General features: G+C 43.6%; 1 protein-coding gene across 1 annotated transcript in view; it reads right to left on the reverse strand.

Moving 5' to 3' along the window:
- TMC2 (transmembrane channel like 2) overlaps window positions 1-20,720 on the reverse strand; it is a 57,221-nt gene that overhangs the window by 18,399 nt on the left and 18,102 nt on the right. The window contains exons 9-14 of the mRNA XM_077808728.1: window positions 18,585-18,727; window positions 16,967-17,114; window positions 12,886-13,074; window positions 7,568-7,747; window positions 5,493-5,645; window positions 3,711-3,839 (exon numbers count right to left, since the gene is read on the reverse strand). Of these exons, the coding sequence (XP_077664854.1) occupies window positions 3,711-3,839; window positions 5,493-5,645; window positions 7,568-7,747; window positions 12,886-13,074; window positions 16,967-17,114; window positions 18,585-18,727 (942 nt within the window). The remainder of the gene's footprint in view (window positions 1-3,710; window positions 3,840-5,492; window positions 5,646-7,567; window positions 7,748-12,885; window positions 13,075-16,966; window positions 17,115-18,584; window positions 18,728-20,720) is intronic.

Raw genomic sequence — 20,720 nt, forward strand, 5'->3', positions numbered from 1 at the left:
GGTCACTATTTTGTATGTGGCCAAAAGGCTTACAAGGTGCTGCCAGCCAACTAAACAGGTAGCTGTTATATAGCTCATAAAGTTCCTCATCTTTCCATAACTGCCACACTGCCCAAAAAAAAAAAAATTAAAAATGCCCAAAACACCTCTGTTAAGTTACACAAAAAAACCCCTGCGGCAACTAACTAAGGCATTGAAGGGCAATATAAAAAATCCCCTCACAACCAAAAAGCTTGTAGGGTGCTCTGTACTAAAAATAGCGCCACTGTTTACCGGGCCAGCCATGGCATGCATAGGCCGCTATACTGTAAGGCTGCAAATGGTACTTAAAAAGGTGGCCTTAAAGTTAAAAAACTCGGTTAGTAATTTAGGGTCAGCAGTAAAAACATTAAATAAAGAGGTACAGCAGCTCAAAACGTTTTCCCTCCAAAACAGGCTGGCTTTAAACTATCTCTTGGTATCCCAAGGAGGGGTTTGTGCCCTCATCGGGCCCCAATGTTGTGTATATGTAAATAATAGCAGTTATAAAATCTATAAAAAGGTGGTACAGGCTAAGGCCCATGCCCAAGCCAAAGCATAGGTTGCCTATACTGCCCCAAAAAACAATTGGTTGCAAACCTTGTTTTCAGGCTGGGGTTTGTCGTCTTGGCTTGGTGGTTTATTTAGCCTGCTATTAAAAATTCTTTTTCCTGTATTGCTTATATTACTGGTATTGTGCTGTGCAGTATCATGTGTTAGGGCCCTTTTGCAAAAGTTAATAAGTCCTTCTCTTCAGGCTATCACAAAGTGCTTATGCAAAGTCATATTGTAAAAAATAAGTAGCCCAAGTAAAAAAACCTCAAAGCCAAGGCTGTTAAGTGTTCTCAAAGGGGGGAGTTGTTGGGGATACTGGGGCATGGCCACTAGGTAACTCGAGGGGATGGAAGACCACGAGTGTCGATAAAGCCCCCTCGCACTAGGCCCAGGTGTCCTTGGCCCCCCTCCTGCCTGGAGGCACTCGCAGCAGCTCTGCGTACTAGTCCCAAGTGTCCTTGGCCCCCCCGCCTGAAGGCACACACAGCAGTTATGCTGAGAATCTGCAACAATATGTTGCAGAGTCAGACTGCCTGAAACTAAGCAAGGCCAAACAGGACAAATATAAAAAAACAATGCTAAATAAAGCAGCTTTATGTATAGTTTAACAAATAATACAAAAAATCAGGAAACTAGCTGAAAACTGAATTGGCTGGCTATATAAATACTTGGGGCAGCTTGCTATTAAATAAGTATGCTGGGAAAAAGAATGTATAAAAGCCTGTGTAACTTCCTGCTCTGTGTGCAAAATTTAAAATTTTATTCTCCCTGTACCTTTTTGCAGCTGCAAATAAACTTTTCTGCTTCTCCACCCCATTGTAATTATTGGGTGTAGCACACCGGGTAACAAACCAACTCAAGCTGTTGTTCAGCCTCTCGGCACTGGGTGCCGGCAACACTGTGGAAGCTGGGGTGTTGGCTGGCTGCTCCCTGTGCTGGGCCACCTCTGCATGGCCAGGCACCCTCCAGGCAGGGTGGGCGGTACAGCTCTGAGCTGTGATCCTGACGCCCTCTTGCCTTTCCCGAAGGAGCCAGCTCCTGCCGGCAGAGCCCGACTGCCATGAGATGCTCCCCACGGCACTTGGTCACCACTGTGGAGCAGCAGCAGAGCCATGAGCACCAAGGCAGCAGTGAGCGAGCACTTTGGGGAGCATCTCATGGCAGTCAGGCTCTGTGGGCAGGCGGTGTCACCAGCCAGTGCCAGGCTCCTTCAGGGAAGAGGCAAGAGGGAGTCAGAGATGCAGCTCGGAGTTGCCTGGGGAGTGCCTGGCTGTGCAGAGGCAGCCCAGCTTGGGGAGCCGGGTAGGGAAGGTGGATATAAATGGTGTGCATTATGCTCCTCCATGTTGCCTGAGGTGAATTCTTGCACTTACTCTTTATTCAGCCTTGCACTTACTGTTTATTCATGCGTACTTACAGCAGAAGGAACACTGTATTCAAGGGCAGATAATATTGCATAGGATTCATAGAATCATAGAATCATAGAATAGAATCATAGAATATCAGGGTTGGAAGGGACCCCTGAAGGTCATCTAGTCCAACCCCCTGCTCGAAGCAGGACCAATTCCCAGTTAAATCATCCCAGCCAGGGCTTTGTCAAGCCTGACCTTAAAAACTTCTAAGGAAGGAGATTCCACCACCTCCCTAGGCAACGCATTCCAGTGTTTCACCACCCTCTTAGTGAAAAAGTTTTTCCTAATATCCAATCTAAACCTCCCCCACTGCAACTTGAGGCCATTACTCCTCGTTCTGTCATCTGCTACCATTGAGAACAGTCTAGAGCCATCCTCTTTGGAACCCCCTTTCAGGTAGTTGAAAGCAGCTATCAAATCCCCCCTCATTCTTCTCTTCTGCAGGCTAAACAATCCCAGCTCCCTCAGCCTCTCCTCATAAGTAATGTGTTCTAGACCCCTAATCATTTTTGTTTCCCTTCGCTGGACTCTCTCCAATTTATCCACATCCTTCTTGTAGTGTGGGGCCCAAAACTGGACACAGTACTCCAGATGAGGCCTCACCAATGTCGAATAGAGGGGGACGATCACGTCCCTCGATCTGCTCGCTATGCCCCTACGTATACATCCCAAAATGCCATTGGCCTTCTTGGCAACAAGGGCACACTGCTGACTCATATCCAGCTTCTCGTCCACTGTCACCCCTAGGTCCTTTTCCGCAGAACTGCTGCCTAGCCATTCGGTCCCTAGTCTGTAGCGGTGCATTGGATTCTTCCGTCCTAAGTGCAGGACTCTGCACTTATCCTTATTGAACCTCATCAGATTTCTTTTGGCCCAATCCTCCAATTTGTCTAGGTCCTTCTGTATCCTATCCCTCCCCTCCAGCGTATCTACCACTCCTCCCAGTTTAGTATCGTCCGCAAATTTGCTGAGAGTGCAATCCACACCATCCTCCAGATCATTTATGAAGATATTGAACAAAACCGGCCCCAGGACCGACCCCTGGGGCACTCCACTTGACACCGGCTGCCAACTAGACATGGAGCCATTGATCACTACCCGTTGAGCCCGACAATCTAGCCAGCTTTCTACCCACCCTATAGTGCATTCATCCAGCCCATACTTCCTTAACTTGCTGACAAGAATACTGTGGGAGACTGTGTCAAAAGCTTTGCTAAAGTCAAGAAACAATACATCCACTGCTTTCCCTTCATCCACAGAACCAGTAATCTCATGATAAAATTCATATTGTTACTTAAGGTATCCTGCCTCATCCATAGTGGGCCCTATAAATAGGGAGGTCCTGGGGCTTGAGAAGGAGACCTAAATGTGGAGGACTTGAAGGTTCAGCTAAGTGAATTTCAATCTGCAAGCAAACACATAATTGATTCCTTGTGAACTCAGTTGCATGGTTTAGTTCATGAACACCAAAATGGACTGAATCTTGCAGGGTTCAGTCAGTCCTTACCTTAGTAGGACTAGAGCAAGGTGGGTTTTTCTTAAGTTTTTGTTGTGTTGTTTTTTTTAAGGTGAGCTTTATTGACCTGCAGAGAAATGTTGCATGGATACACTTCATGAATTAAAATATCTAATTAGATTGTAATAATGCTTGATGCATTAAAAAAAATCCATTATAAAATGGCTAAAAATTGCTTATATCCTTTCAGCTTTAAGACACTGACTTACAAATCCAGCCTCAAGGTCCCAGCACCAGCAGTAGTTCACAAATCTGACAAAGCAAGCACGCATAAAATCTCCCACCAGGATGGTTACGTAGGTCACCAGAATATCAGACACCGTGAGTCTTACAAATTCCTGCAATTGAACACAAGGAAAGAGCAATTAAAGGCTGGCTTTAAACTATCTCTTGGTATCCCAAGAAGGGGTTTGTGCCCTCATCGGGCCCCAATGTTGTGTATATGTAAATAATAGCAGTTATAAAATCTATAAAAAGGTGGTACAGGCTAAGGCCCATGCCCAAGCCAAAGCACAGGTTGCCTATACTGCCCCAAAAAACAATTGGTTGCAAACCTTGTTTTCAGGCTGGGGTTTGTCGTCTTGGCTTGGTGGTTTATTTAGCCTGCTATTAAAAATTCTTTTTCCTGTATTGCTTATATTACTGGTATTGTGCTGTGCAGTATCATGTGTTAGGGCCCTTTTGCAAAAGTTAATAAGTCCTTCTCTTCAGGCTATCACAAAGTGCTTATGCAAAGTCATATTGTAAAAAATAAGTAGCCCAAGTAAAAAAACTCAAAGCCAAGGCTGTTAAGTGTTCTCAAAGGGGGGAGTTGTTGGGGATACTGGGGCATTGTGGGGGTATTGATCATCATAGCGATGGAAATATGTCTGCAGGTTTTGCATGTGGTGTTATGACAGGGGCTAGTGGCACTTTGAGTTGGTGGGTCCTGGTCTATGGAGAGCTTGCTTCAGATGATGAGGTTGGGGGGTTGTTTTGAAGTCCAGGAGAGGAAGTTCAGGAAAGATTTCTTTCAGGATGTGGTCCCCATCAAGTATGTGTTGTAATTGTTCAATACCTTGTCTGAGCTCCAGTGTGGGGTGGGGGTTGATAACTAGGGTTGTGTGGTCAGTGGCTTTTATGCTATTTTGAAGTAGGTTCTGTGGGGAATTAGTGCTCTGTTCCATGATGTGATCTACTTCTCTGGTGTACTGTGCTTGTTTTGGTGAAGGTGGTTTTAAGCCGATAGAAGTTGGTCCAATAAAATATATTACCTCACCCACTTTGTCTCCCTTATACATTGCGATCCCAGGAAATAGGAGCAGGTCCAGTGCTAATTTAAAACATACACATGCTGAGGTGGTTTTTTCTGATTTACCATATAGCATTCTGCAAATATGCTCACCAAAAACTCTGAATTAATGTGGCTTACCCCATAAACTGTTCTATTATGAATTCCATTTTTCTGAACAAGTTGTGCTAAAATTTCATTGCAATTTGTCGGTTGGTTTCAGAACCTCCCTTTGCATATTACCTACTCTTTATATTAAATACTGGGTGAAAGGTGAAACATGGTGAATAATAATAAATTAGAAGCTACTCTTTAATGTATGACCAAACGGATAATACAGTCTACATCACTAATTGCAATAGCTTCCAGTTCTGGCTGCTCAGTGTTTCTGAAAACCAGCCTTCTTGAAAGTATCCCAAGTTGGATACTTGGTGGCCACTCCTGAAAATTTTGCCCCAAATGAGCTTCATCTGTGAGGGGAGGAATGCCTGTAATTTCCTCCGTCAGTGGTAGTTTGAGTGCTTCCATCAGCTATGAGGAGGTAGTTGGCTCTTTGCAGGCCCCTATGCTGTACAGCAGTGCTACTGCATGGAAGTTTTTTAAAGCATTGGTCATTTGGGCATCAAACTTCAGACTTTGGTAAAATTAATAACAACCAAAAAAAGTATCCGCTAAGAAACTTCTACATATTATCATAGCTGAGGTCCCCAAAATTGCTTACAATGCCCACAGTTGTCTCCCAGCAAGGACCTCTAGGCATGTCTGCAGGATCAATAGGAGGTGGAATAACCGCACTGTCATTCATTGCAGATGAGTTATAGTAGCTAAGCAGGGTCCAGTGTGTGATGTTCTTTATCACTACTTCTTCAGTCAACTAAAACAGAAGAGACACATGCAGCTGAAAACCTCTAGTGTTGGGCCTAAATTAACACACCAGATCAGAGCACACCTACACATAGGGCAAATTCAGGCTCCAACCCAAATCCAGATAGGCCCAAGCTGTATAGTTTTTAATCTATCTAATGTGGCCACTACCATGATATGTAGGTGCCATCTTTAATGTAAATAGTGACCTACAACAAATCACAGCCAGCGTTTCAGCCTATCTGTGATTTGCGGGGGTGTGTCATAAATATATGGGAAGGCTAACCACCTTTAAATCTGGGACCAGAGCAGGAATGCAGGTCAGAACTCCTGTAAAAAGTCAGTAAGCAATCTAGTTAGATATGCATTAGATTCTGCTTTGTTTAAATGGCTGATAAAATAAGTTGTGCTGAATGGAATATATATTCCTGTTTTTGTGTCTTTTTGTAACTTAAGGTTTTGCCTAGAGGGATTCTCTATGTTTTGCATCTGATTACCCTGTAAGGTATTTACCATCCTGATGTTACAGAGGTGATTCTTTTATTTTTTCTTCAATTAAAATTCTATGCAAATTGGTGAGGATTTTTATCAAGCCTTCCCCAGGAAAGGGGGTATAGGGTTTGGGAGGATTTGGGGGGGAAAGACGTTTCCAAGTGGGCTCTTTCCCTTTTATATTTGTTAGACGCTTCGTGGTGGCAGCAATAAAGTCCAGGGGCAAAAGGTAAAATAGTTTGTACCTTGGGGAAGTTTTAACCTAAACTGGTAAAAATAAGCTTAGGGGGGTTTTCATGCAGGTCCCCACATCTGTACCCTAGAGTTCAGAGTGGGGAAGGAACCTTGACATGGTGGCAGAGCAGTGGGATTAACTTGAAATCATTTTGAGATCAATTTGAGATTTTTTGAACCAGAAGCACAGATTTTTAAAAGGAAATTCTTTTTTTCCTTTGGGCTGCTGGAAAGCAGGTTTTAAACTGAAAGCAGTTAGTTTTTTTTTTTTTTTTTTTTTGTCTCTGCTTGGGGGCCAGAGCAGAGACAAAAGGGAATTGTCTTTTGTGAGCTGGAGTTTTCTCTACCTAAAGGCACAGTAGGTAACCTCCTACAGGGAAATTCACCAGTCTTCACAGACCTGAAGAGGTTTTTTTTTTAGCTAAGAGCAGCTAGAGGGGTTTTCTGTCTATTTGCCTGGAGATAAAAGGGGTTAGGGGTTTGTTTTTTTTTTAAATCCTCACCAACGTGCATAGGTGAACACAGACCCAAACCCTTGGATCTTAAGACAAGGAAAAAGCAATCAGGTTCTTAAAAGAAGAATTTTAATTGAAGAAAAAGTAAAAGAATCACCTCTGTAAAATCAGGATGGTAAATACCTTGCAGGGTAATTAGATTCAAAACATAGAGAATCCCTCTTGGCAAAACTTTAAGTTACAAAAAGACACAAAAACAGGAACATACAACTAGCACAATATACATTCAGCACAACTTATTTTACCAGCCATTTAAACAAAACAGAATCTAATGCATATCTAACTAGATTGCTTACTGACTTTTTACAGGAGTTCTGACCTGCATTCCTGCTCTGGTCCCAGCAAAAGCAACACACAGACAGAGAGAACCCTTTGTCCCCCCCCTCCACCACCCTCCAGCTTTGAAAGTATCTTGTCTCCTCATTGGTCATTTTGGTGAGGTGCCAGCGAGGTTGTCTTAGCTTCTTAACCCTTAACAGGTGAAAGGGTTTTTCCTCTGGCCAGGAGGAATTTAAAGGTGGTTAGCCTTCCCTTTATATTTATGACAGTACATATGAATGGAAAAAAATCAGTAATATCCTATAGCAAGGGAGTCTTTTGTTCATGTTAGCTTTAAGAATTATGATCACACATGTTGGATTCTAGAACATATTATGGTTCTTGTTTTCTCTTTCATTGTAGTGCTGCTTACCTTTTCATTGACATCATCCATTAGGGCCAATAAAAAGGTATAGAGGTTTCCGAGAAACAGAGCAAAGATACGTCCCAGCTGCCATTTCAATCCAATGCGAGGATGGTACTCCTCTAAGGCAGCAATGGTTTCAAACAGCGGAGGACAAAACATTCCTAGCAAGGACATAACAATTTCAACCTGCCAAATGAGGATACTGCTGTTAATAATAACAATAATGATATTTTCAGCACTTATCAAAAGTAGGTCTTACAGTATTTCATATATGAAGGCCGCTTCACTTCCTAGGAAGAGAAAGCTGACATCTCTTTTCAGAGTCTGCAATTTTCCGTTAATGCAGGTCAGGAAATGTATTGTGATAAAGTTCCTCCTCCACCTTGGTGGGTCCTGCTCTTATTGGTGGATTTGCTCGCCTCAGAGATTCACAGTAGCCCTCAGTTTGGCCACTTTCATGGCTCAAATCTGCCTTTCACTCAGATAACCTCATCACTGGCCAGCATGGGGAAAAAAGAGTGAGAACAATCCCCGCAGTCTCTGCTGATCCACCATGTGGGTCGGGGAACAGCCTAGAGACCTTCCCCTCCAGTGGAGCCTCCTGTGTTGGATCAGGAGTTGGAAGGTTTGGGGGGAACACGGGCCTGCCCTCAACCCGGGTTCCAGCCCAGGGCCCTGTGGACTGCAGCTGTGCAGAGTGCCTTCTGGAACAGCTGTGCGACAGCTACAATTTCCTGGGCTACTTCCCCATGGCCTCCTCCCAACACCTTCTTTGTTCTCACCACAGGGCCTTCCTCCTGATGTCTGTTAACGCTTGTACTCCTGAGTCCTCCAGCAGCACGTCCTCTAGCTCCCAGCTCCTTACTCACCCCTCACTAACCAGTTGCCCTGATTAGCCTGCCTTAATTAATTCTGGCAGCTTCTTGATTGGCTGCAGGTGTTCTAATCAGCCTGTCTGCCTTAATTGTTTCCAGAAAGTTCCTGATTGTTCTGGAAACGGGACCTGCTTAAACTGGGGCTAATATATCTGCCTTCTATCACTCTCCTGTAGCCATCTGGCCTGACCCTGTCACATATCTTTCCCCCCCCCACCGCTAAACACCACAGGGTTGGGCAACTTGGGACGTTAGGCAGTGTACCAGTGACAAGCCAACTGCATTGCAATGGTGGCTTCCAGCCTGGTGTTGTATGGTGAACTTGAAAAGCTGTAGGGACAGGAACCATCTGGTCACCCTTGCGTTCTTCTCTTTATTTCGCTGAGTCCATTGGAGGGGTGAATGGTCAGTCACAAGGGTAAACCGTCGTCCCAGAAGGTAATAACGTAGTGTTTCCAGGGCTCATTTCACAGCTAGGCACTCTTTCAACCATGGCATACTTCTACTCTCTCGGGAGGAGTTTCTTGTTGAGGTAGAGGATTGGGTGTTCTTCATCTCTGACCATGTGCAATAGGACAGCTCCCTATCCTACTTCAGATGTACCTGTCTGTAAAATGAATTCTTTGTTGAAGTCTGGGGCTATAAGCACTGGGTTACTGCAGAGGGCTGTCCGTAGATCCATGAATACTTTCTCTGTGGCATCTGTTCACTTCACTATGTCTGGACCCCGGGCTTTTATCAGGTCTGTCAGGGGACTCGCTCTGGTAGCAAAATGGGGAGTAAATTGTCGGTAGTACCCCACCGCACCCAGGAATGCCCAGACTTGCTTTTTCCAATTTGGCCAGGGCCAATTTTGGATAGCCTCTAGTTTGTTTAGTTGGTGCTTGACCATGCCCCTTCCTACAATGTAGCCAAGGTATTTAGTCTCAGCTAGCCCTACAGCACACTTGGCTGGGTTGGCTGTGAAGTCAGCCCGTCTTAGCATTTCCAGAACCACTTCCACTTTTTCCAAGTGGGTTTTCCAGTTTAGGGGTGTGAATAATCCAGGTATGCCGCTGCATAACTCGTATGGGGCTGTAGGAGCTTGTCCATAAGATGCTGGAAGGTGGCAGGTGCCCCAGGCAGTCCAAAAGGAAGAACAGTATATTGAAACAGACCCTCTGGGGTAGAGAATGCCGTCTTTTCTTTCGCATCTTTGGCAAGGGGAATCTGCCAGTATCCCTTTGTTAAATCAAAGGGTCAAAAATGGTCAAAAATCGGGCATTGCCCAGGCAGTCAACTAACTCATCGATATGGGGTATGCATTGAATTTGGATATCTCATTCAGTTGGTGAAAGTCATTACAAAACCTAGTGGTTCCATTGGGTTTGGGCACCAACACAATCGGGCTTGACCACTGACTGTGAGACTCTTCGATGACTCCCAGCTCCAACATCCTTTTTACCTCTGCCTTGATCTCCTCCCTTTTTGCTGCTGGGACCCGATAGGGCCTTAAAGTTACCTTTGCCCCAGGGTCTGTGATAATGTGATGATATGCTTCGGTGGTCTGACCTGGTTTGGTTGAAAACACGTCCTGGTATCGGTTGATCATCTCAGTTACCTCTTTCTTCTGGTTTGGTGTCAGATCAGTAGATATCCTGATCTGCTCCTGCATGTTATTTCCCTGGATCAGGGTGTCTTGGGCCACTACACGCACCTCCCATTTGTGCCAAGGCTTTAAGAGGTTAATGTGATAAATTTGTTCTTGTTTCCAGCATCCTGATTGCCACATCTTGTAGGTTACTTCCCCCACAGTTTCAATCACCTCATAGGCTCCCTGCCATTGGGCCAAAAGCTTGTTTTCTGCCGTGGGTACCAACACCATCACCTGATCCCCTGGTTGGAACTGTCAGACTTTTGCCTGGCAATTGTGATGGGTTTGCTGGGCCTCCTGCGCCTTTTCCAAATGTTCCCGTACAATAGGGGTGACCCGGGCTATCCATTCTCGCATCTGCAACACATGGTCAATTATATTTCTCCCTCATTGGGTTCCTCTTCCCAGATTTATTTTGTGATATCTACTATGCCACGGGGGTGGTGTCCGTATAATAACTCAAAGGGGGAAAACCCAGCTGAGGTACCTCCCAGATTGCAAAATGACTTCAGTTCCTGGCATATCTAATTACTGTACCTCCTACAGTCCCAAAGGCTGAATAATCTGGGATGATTTGTGCATTTTGCCAGAACACTTATGTTGTTATCGGAGGGATGAGGTCAACAGAAGATGCTCCTGTGACCCCAGAGCTTACTAACCACAACTCCCATTTACTTTAAAGAGAGCGGAGGCCTTTCAGAATGAGGTCCAATGCTCCTATTTTAATGTAGCAAGAATATCACAGAAACTAAGCTGTCAGCCTGTGTGTAAAATAATCTTTATTTTTAAAAAAAATGAGTGTCTCCTTCACACTTTTAAGAATATGTTGCTGACTAGAATGGAAACATACCTGGAACTCAGTTTTCTTATGAACCCAGGAATGATGCACAGATTTTGCCCTTGGTCACACATGTACAACACCAACTGACTTTAGGGGGAGTTGCACTTGTGTAGTCCCTGATAGAATGTGTAGGTTTTTCTAGTACCTACCTTACTGAGGGAGGGAACGCTGGCCAGAAGTTGGATATCAGGAATATCCCTTTTTCTTTTGGGAAAAATGCCACGAGATCTTAAAATATCAGCAGAAAAGCCTCAGAGGTTACAGCTGGTTGAAAGTTTTCTGAGGCAACATTTTTCTGTTGGAAAATGCTGATTCTACTAAATTGAAATGTTTTGCAGGAATGTATCAATTTTGTCAAAATTCTCACAGGAAATTATCTAAACATTTAGTTTGGACTTCATCATTTCAACTTTTATATATTCTAAATATAACAGAAGTTGAAATGATAAAGTTGAAATGAAACATTTTGAGAAGATCAAAACAAAACACATTCAGGAATACGTCATTCTTTGAAAGATTCCAAGATTTCAACTTTTTGCCTCAAAATGTAACAAAACCAAATGTCAAAATCTCAGCATTTCCCATGGGGTGGAGATTCTATTTTTCAACCAGCTTGATCAGCAGCAGACAGAAGGGAGCTCAGTTTAACCTTTTATCTGAGGAGAGGGCACCTCTAACAGTCAAGGGACCCTTCTTATACAATACCGCATCTCAATACCAAGTTTGAGACTTGGGATAAAATTTTCCAAAGCACCTAAATCACATAAGCCCCACTGAAAATTAATGGGACTTAAGGCTTGGCTACATTGTGAGTTACAGCGCAATAAAGGAGCCCCGGGTGCAGGAGCTCACTACCCGTCCGCACTGGCAAGGCACGTAGAGCGCTCTGACTCCACGGCTACAGCGCTGCTGGTACTCCACCTCGGCGAGTGGAATAACGTTTGCTGTGCCCTCATGGAGCGCCGCAGCGCCAGTGTGAATGAGATGTTGCATTACTCTGCTCTGATCAGCCTCCAGAAACGTCCCATAATCCCCTTCAGTCAAGTGGCCACTCTTGTCATTGTTTTTGAATCTCTGCAGGAATGCAGATATGCCCTTTGAAAGCTCCGTTTCTGACAGCCGGCTGCTCATCTGCTCCGAGACAAAGCAACCATTTGCGTGGAATGCTGTGTGTGAGAGAAAGAGAGGCGCGGGGGGAGGGGGGTCTGCTGCTGTCTGAACTTACAAGACAGCATGCTGACATGCTCTCAGCCCCCCAAAAACCCACTCTCTCTCCTCCACCCCCCCGCCCCATTTGAAAAGCATGTTGCAGACACTTGCATGCTGGGATAGCTGCCCATAATGCACCACTCCCAGTGCTGCTGCAAGTGCCAAAAATGTGGCCACACCGGTGCGCTTGAAGCTGTCAGTGTGGACAGACTGCAGCGCTTTCCCTACTTCACTCTCCGAAGGCTGGTTTAACTCAAAGCACTCTACATCTGCAAGTGTAGCCATGCCCTTAGTTACTTAAGTCACTTCAGCTACGTCTACACTGGAGGTGGGGGGAGGGAACAACCTTGTGACAGAAAGTCTCAGAGCCTGGGTCAACTGACTCAGGCCTGTGTGGCTCAGGCTGTGGAGCTAAAAAACAGCAGTGTAGACGTTCCCGCTTGGGCTGGAATCTGGGCTCTGAAATCTGGCAAGGTGGATGGGTCTTAGTGCCTGGGCTCCAGCCCAAGCAGGGATGTCTACATAGCTATTTTTAGCCCTGTACCACAAGCCCAAGTCAGTTGATCCAAACTCCGAGACTCACTCCCTCTGCCCTGCCCCGTGTTAGATGTACACTTTGGTGCTTTTTAACATTTTAACCTTAATCCTGATGTGGGATTTGAACCCACAATCTTTTGTCTTAGCAGCTATCTTCATGCTAACAATTACTACACTTCTTTCCAAGGAAAGTTAATATTACAAAAAATCAGAAACAAACTCTTCTTACCTCATTTCTTTCATACCATCCAATGTTTTGCATTTTTGAAAAAGTCTGGGACCGTTTAACCACAAAATAAATGAGGTAGCCACTTCCACACAAGCAACATATGATAAGCACATTTGCCAGAACCCGAAGGAATCTTCTCAGATGGATGTTCTCATCCTTGTTACTTTCTTGCTCATCCACAATAGACTCCTTTATAAGTAGATACATTTAAAGAATTGTAGCAGATACATAGATTCATAGTTTAAAACCAGAAGGGACCATTAGATCATCTACTCTGACTTCCTGTATATAACAGGCTATAGAATATCATCCAGTTACACCATGCTGTTATTGAGGACAATGCCTTGTGTTTGACTAAAACATATCTTCCCAGAAAAGTATCCCATCTTCATTTGAAGACATCCAGAGACGGAGACTTCACTTTCCTGGGAAGTTTGTTCCAATATTCCAGAAGTTAATAATAACCCTTACTGTTAAACATCTATGCCTTCATCTTCCAGCCATTGGTTCTCATTATGTCTTTCTCTGCTAGATTAAAGAGCTGTTTAGTACCCTTTTCTCCCTGTAATCAAGCCACTTCTCAATCTGTTTTTTGAGAGCTATGACTGTGAAATCATGGCTTTTTGGACATCTAATAAACTCTTTTTAAAGCATTCCCCCAATTTTCATTCATGTGTTTATGTTTAAAGATTTCCTCTCAATTCCACTCAACATTTTCCTCAGCTTTGGGAAAAATTTGGACTTTTTGAAGCATATATTTATTTCTGGTGGGGTTGCCTGGATTGAATATAATCAGATCATGATTAGTAGTCTCTAGGCAACCAGCAACTTCCAGTCCAGGAATAAAATTGTCTGTCTTTGTTATAGTGAGGTCCATAATTAAGTTTCTTCATGTTGGGTACAATACTATCTGCATTGGAAAATTTTCTTATATATACAATTTTTTAGAAACTCTAAAAACCTCTACTATTGGTCACACAGAACCTCCAGCATACATATCCCATAACACAATTTTTCTTTTCACACACGATAGCTGGGTATTCAGGAGTAACTCATCCTGTTCTCTGGTTTGATTTGGTGGTCTGTAACAGGTCCCCAGCAGTACCCACTCCTGTCCTCTGTTAGTGAGTTAGCATATTAATCCAAATGCATTCAAGATCCTGTCCTTCTGAGTTTCAACTAAAAAGGTGTCATTAATGTAGAGTGCTACCCACTTTTACCCACTCTGACCTTCCTAAACAGATTGTAACCAGTGATTTTAACATTCCAATTGTATCAAATTTCTTCTCATCAATGAGAAATTCCAATTCCTCTTGCTTGTTGTCCAGACTCCTAGCACTGGTATCTAAGCAACTGAAAAATGTTTTTCCTTCAGATTCTTTGTCACATTAGTTCAGCTTGTTCTCCACTCTGTGAGTTTGAGTTGTAGCACATTTGCCTTCTTAGCACCCTCCCCTTGCCTTGTTCATTTATTGCAATATTTGCATGGGCACTTATCAGACCACTTGTGGAACAAATTTGTGCTTTCAAAACCAGGGAGATTTCTGTCCAAGATGTTTGCTTAGATTACAGCTGAGTAAAACCATTGTTTCAAAGCATTACAAGGGATTTTACCCACACTCAATCTTTTTATAAAAGCCATTTACGCCGACTTGATGTCGCACTTTTCTGAATTGTTAGGATCCTAAATCTTCCCTACCTACCTGCTTACCCATACAATAAAGGAAATGGTCCAGGCTTTTCAGGATTGAGCCAAAAGAAATTAAAAACAAGAAAACCCACTACTTTGGCAGTCTGAGCCAGTAATTTTCTCTGGAGAGTTCCCAAAAGTTTTACCAGCTTCAAGGATGAACTTTTCAACAGCAAATATTAAAATAGAGAGGACTAAAATGACTAATGCAAGCACTCCAGATGCTGTTTGCCTACTATTAGACATTATAAGCCCTAAATCTAATACACCTTTAAAATTGGCTCTTCTGTTGTAGCAAAGATCCTTCTGTTTTTATCTATGCTTGATGCACATGTGACCTCCCTCGTTCTCCAAGGTCTGTCTTTGAGTGTGACAAATGCAGACAATTAAGTTCAAGGACTTTGTGATGTAGGATTCAGCTCAAGAATTTGTATCTTAGGAAATTGAACATAACCTTTAATTACTGACTTCTCCTTCCACAATGATCTATGCATTTGGTTTTCTCCATGTGTAAAATCATTTTAGGTGTGCTGATACCTAAATTGCTCTTTGCTCCTCTCAAGAATTCTAGAAATGTTTTACTCAGTCCATTTTATATTGGGCTCTTCTATGCACAGAGTTCATCTCAGCTGGTTGACTTTTTAATTGAAACTTGTTTTTAATGAAAAAAATGGCTTTTTGACCAAAATGTTAATGGAAATTTTCCATAACTCCAAAACTGAATGGGGGGAGGGGAACCATGTAAAGTTAAAAGTTAATCATTTTTTGTTTGGTTTTCAGTTAAAATGTTCAGTGTTTTGCTTTTCAAAACAAAAGATTGTTAGCAAAACCTGATATTTTTTTAAAATTGAAAATAGTTTTGAAAAATTAACAACTTTTTTCAGTTTTTGGCTTATGGATTTTTATTGAAAATCTAAAACTTTTCATGAGATATTATTTTTTTTCTGCAAATTGCCATTTTTCAACCAGCTCCACAGTGGATCTTCTCAATAATTGCTTTCTCCATAACAATTTTCTTTGGAATTAATACAATACGGGCCAACCTTTTGTTCTCAACTAGACCAGTGTAAATTCGCAATGACTCCATTAACATCAGTGGCATTATTGTGATTCACACCAGTATAACTGAAGCAGAATTTGGCTGGTATTGTGTAACATGGTAGTCAAGACCCAAATGCAAATGTACACACACTCCTTGTCTGTCCCCTCTTTTACATAAACATGTAATAAGCTAAACAAAGAATTTTTGGCAAAGAGACCCACCCCTCCCCCCCGCCAAAATCCCCTTCATTCAAAGTCAGCTTGTATACTGGCAGATTGTGAGAGTTATATTAGAAATAAAAATGAACCCAACCTCTATATTGGAATTAGAGCTGGACTCCATACCAGATCCTTGGATCTGATCCCATTGTATTTAAGAAAGTTCATATTAATGCATCAGGGCTAGGGCTAATCTCTCTAATGAGCTCTGTGATAGAGTATCATGACTTAGTATTTTGTGAGGATGTACAGCACAATTCCACAGACTCTCTTTGGCAGCCAGAGCAGCTGGATCTCATTTTAGCTCAGGAAGATAAGATCTTTGATTGGAGGTGAGAGAGAGAGCAAGGAGGAGAGACAAGAAGCCCTGTAGGCAAAAGCCCTGGGGATCACCATAGGTGCTGGAATTAGGGGTGCTGGGGGTGCTACTGCACCCCCAGCTTAAAGTGATTTTCATCATATGCAGGGTTTACAGTTTGGTCCAATGGCTCTCACCATTCTCACTATACAAATTGTTCCAGCACTCCTCGGGATAACCAGCCTATGAAGGAGCTTGGATTAAGTTCAGCATAGAACTGTTTATAAGCAAAATCCTGTTTCTTAAGCTGAGTCTCCAAGGCAGCAAACTAAAGCAAATGCCAGCAAGGGCATGAGTTTGGACAAGAATCTATCGTGTGCATGCTGTGTTGGGAAGGAGTGGAGGATCCCATATTGTTCTTGAATTTGGGGGAAATTAGCATCTGGATCCAAACTTCTCAGCTCTGCTGTATCTCTAACTGAAACACATGAGGGCATATCAGAAAGATCATGCTTCACAAGAGTATCTCAGTCCCTTACAATTGAAAACCACTCACTTATTCCTCACTGATAGTCCCTACTCCATTCCCCAGAGGAAAGTTAAAACAGCTGTAGTCTTCTTAACCCTAAATATGGAGCTCAGTTCATCACAGAACGTATGAACTAGAATCACCATGGTTAATCATTTTATCCCAGGGGACCCCTTAGGATGCTATATAGGTTTCCAGGTTATTGTCTAATTTTCCCCTTGAAATGCTACTAAGGTGGATTCTGGTAGCATCTCCAGAGGCAGAGAACTCCCTATAGAGAAAGTGTATGTCATTTGGATATTACCTTGAAGCTGGTTGTAATAGATGCAAATTTGTTGTCTGCAGTTTCCGGGTTGCCAATGAGGTAATCCCAGCTAGTGAACATTTTCCAGCTGAAAGTGAAATTGTTGTCATCCCCATCTCCTGTGTTTTCATTGGCATTTCTGGCCATCCTGTGCGATGACACAAATGGCAATGTGTTTACTTGCAGTATATTATTCAGCCACTAGATGCCCCTGTGTGCTATATAGAAATTCAGACAAGTTGTGATTCCTGGTAAATAAGGAAAACAAAGCTGGGACTCAAGTTGTGTGGCAGTATCTGGTTTGTGTCTGGTTGTAGCTGTTTTCTTTAAATAAATACCTCTGGTTTAAGGAGGGCTAAGTCCATATATCATGATGCAGATCCATTATTCATTACAAAATGATAGCTATATTGGAGGATTTTTAATAACTAACATCAATGAAATTTAGGGGGATTCATAAATAGACCAGGAGCAGAATTATTTGTATAGTGCCTAGGACAATAGGGTTCTCGTCCATGCCTAGGCACTATGGCAATACAAATAAATGCCACCATCATCATCAAACTATATCTGTATTATTTTTCATGCTATTTAGATTAAGGAAAACAAATTTCTGATGCTGTCAGATATACCAGCTACAGCATGATGTTCCAGAGAGATTTCAATGGTTACGCAACGCTGGAGTAGAGTACTTGCAGTAAACCAATATGAGGAGGGGGCGGGGGGGGGTGGAAAGCATACTTGTTAATCAACACAGGAGCAGATACGTCTTCAATTGTTTCCTCTCTTTTATTTGATCCCTGAAATATTTTGTAATTCCTATTAGAGTTTCTAGCATAAATCCCTCCAGTATAGATGAGACAACAGATGTTGAGATTTTATGGTAATAATGTAAATGTACAGCACATCTGAGTGTCTGGATGTATTTCTGTGCTTCATTCCAACAAAGGACTCAAGATTTTGGGTGCACTGAATAGCAACATGCCCGTTTCAATAAACATAAAAATCCATTTGGCTTACGCTTTCCTATGGGGAGGAAGGATAGTCTTGTGGTTAACTCGCATGATGTGGAGTCAGCAAATAGTCTGTGCAAAAGCAGGAATAGAACTTCTTTCTGTGTGACCACAGGCAAGTCACTTAACTCTGTGCCTGTATTTCTCCATCTGTGAAATGAGGTCAGTAACATCTATCTCCAGTGTTTTGGGAGGCTAAATTAAATCTTTCTGAGATCCTGGACTAGAAGGTGATAGATTAGTGCAAAACATTATTATTCTGCCCAGTGCAGATTGGTTTGGGTATGCATCTGCTTTGCTCATTAGAGTTTGGTTCTAATGTGTACTCATTATGAACACCACACAGCTCCTATTGGCGTCAGTGTGAGGTTTTGGGGGTGCAAGGAATGTAAGAGTAGGCTCTTTGGTGAAGTAGGTCCTAAAAGTCTTCTGAAATTGTCACATGAATTCCAATCACCTGGGAACTGGACTGAAAGTGCTATGCCACGTCCCTAAATCTGCTATTTTAACAATAAGTGGAGGAGAAAGGTGAAATGCAATAGAGAGTAGTTTGAATTTCAGAGAAAGAAGCAGGAAAAACACTAAAACCAAAGAACTATACTTACGATCTTATAACAACCATCAGGCTGTAGCCAAATACACTAACTCCAACCATGAAATATGCCATTGGTAGCCTGTATTTCAACCAGCCAATTGTCCGTTGATTATTGTAGTAGCCATAAAAAAGAGCAGAATATTTGATATAACCCTAAAGAAAAACAAAACAAACAAAATCCAACCAATAAGTTTGATTCCTTATCTGTTACATGGATTTCTCTTACAAGAGTGAAGGCCACTGCATTGTTTTAACCTTTCTTGTAAATGTTGCAAGTTAAAATAGTCATTTTAACGATGAAGTTTTTTAGTTCTGCTCTTTTGGGTTAATCTTTGCTTTTTAGCGACTAGCTTCTGAAACACCACTCCATTGCTATCCTTATCAAATGCCTGTGATACACACACTCTGCCCCTCTACTGACCAGAAGAACCTGTCTAGGTGAGTGGAAGCAAGTCAGAGGGTGAAATTTGAGGTCTGAGCTGAACCTGTCCACAACTGAGGCCTTGTTCTCCCCCTGGGAATGACTCTCTTCTCCCTGTTTTACACGTCCCTTTGATGTAGTTGTTAATTCGTGCCACTCTTGGTTACTAACATAATCCTGGACCAAACATCCCAATTTTCTGAAAACTCTGAGGTGAATCCAAAACAATCGCATCTTCCCCTCCCCAAGGTCCCATCACACCCACTTGAAACCTTTTCTTCTAATTGGAAAATGAATGACTTTCACCCCAGAGCATCTCCTTTTATGGCTTAGTCTGCGTTGCAAATTCACCTAAGTCTAAAATCAAAATGATCTTGACTCTTTTCCATGAAACCACTACTCTGATGGACCATCAGATCTCAGGAAATGTTCTTCTCGTTTCTGAAATGGAGCTGTGTTTTTATTACATACTCAAGTGGACATTCACTGAGTTCCTCGAAAATCTTATTTCTTTGGGCATCAGCAGATTCTTCCCCACTTTTCTGTAAGAGCCGATCCATGTTGACGAGTACTGTAGCATATTGTACATCTTGTCCACCTCCTCTGCTTTGGCTGTTCTACCCTTTAACTGAATATTTACTGGATAGTAGAGACCTGACTACAGGGCCGGATTAACTCGCCTGTGGGCTCGGGGCTGTTAGATTTTTTGGGGCCCCTGAGGGTTTGGAGTGGAGGAGTGAGCTCAGGCTGGGACAGGGGATTGCGGTGCAGGAGGGGGTGCAGCTCCAGCTTAGGGGGGTGGGCTCTGAGGTGGGCCAGGGATGGGACAGGGGTTTGGGATGCAGCAGGAGCTTCGGGGTGTGGGCTCTGGGTGGGAGTTTGGGTGCAGGAGGGGGCTCAGGGCTGGGACGGGGGTTGGGGTGCAGGTGGGGGTGTGGGGTCTGGGAGGGTGTTTGGGTGCAGGAGGAGGCTCCAGGCTGGGGTAGGGGGTGTGGGGTGTAGAGTCCGGCTGGGAGGTGCTTACATCAGGCGGCTCCTGGCTGGTGGCACAGGAGGGCTAAGGCAGGATCCCTGCCTGCCCTGGCTCTGCTCCACGAGGTGGCTGACATGTCCGGCCCCTAGGCAGAGGGGCCAGACCATGCTGCATGGTGCATGCTGCCTATGCCCACAGGCACCACCCCCGCAACTCGCATTGGCTGCAGTACCTGGCCTATGGGAGCTGCGGAGCTGGTGCTGTGGGCGGGGGCAGTGCACAGAGATTCCCTGAACACCCCTTGCCTAGGGGCCACAGGGACACATCAGTGAGCCAGTGCTCGCGGCTCCAGCCCTGGGGGAAGGCGGGGGGGGGGGGCACTGAGACTTGGGGACCAGTGTCCGGCTCGCGGCTTGGAGACTTGCCGTGGGCCGGATGAAAAGAAGCAGCAGGCCGCATCTGGCCTGCGGTGCTCCCCTTAGCCCGAGGCCCTGGGCTGCAGCCCCTAAAGCCCCTGCTTTAATCCAGCCCTGCCTGGCTACAACATTCTGGAAAGCTCCCATCTGTGCTTCTGATCAGGACTTCGGAACAACAAAAGCAATATCCTAGGCTGTACACTTGACTCAGTTTAATCAGTTCTTTGTAAAATGATGGATGCATTCAGTAAAATTGTTAGTTATTCATGTGCTTATTAATGGGAGATTTCTAGTAATCCAGGCCACAACACTGGCTGCAGAGTTATTTCTTCCTGA

The sequence above is a fragment of the Eretmochelys imbricata genome, chromosome 2, assembly GCF_965152235.1.
Source record: "Eretmochelys imbricata isolate rEreImb1 chromosome 2, rEreImb1.hap1, whole genome shotgun sequence".
Lineage (NCBI taxonomy): Eukaryota > Metazoa > Chordata > Testudines > Cheloniidae > Eretmochelys > Eretmochelys imbricata.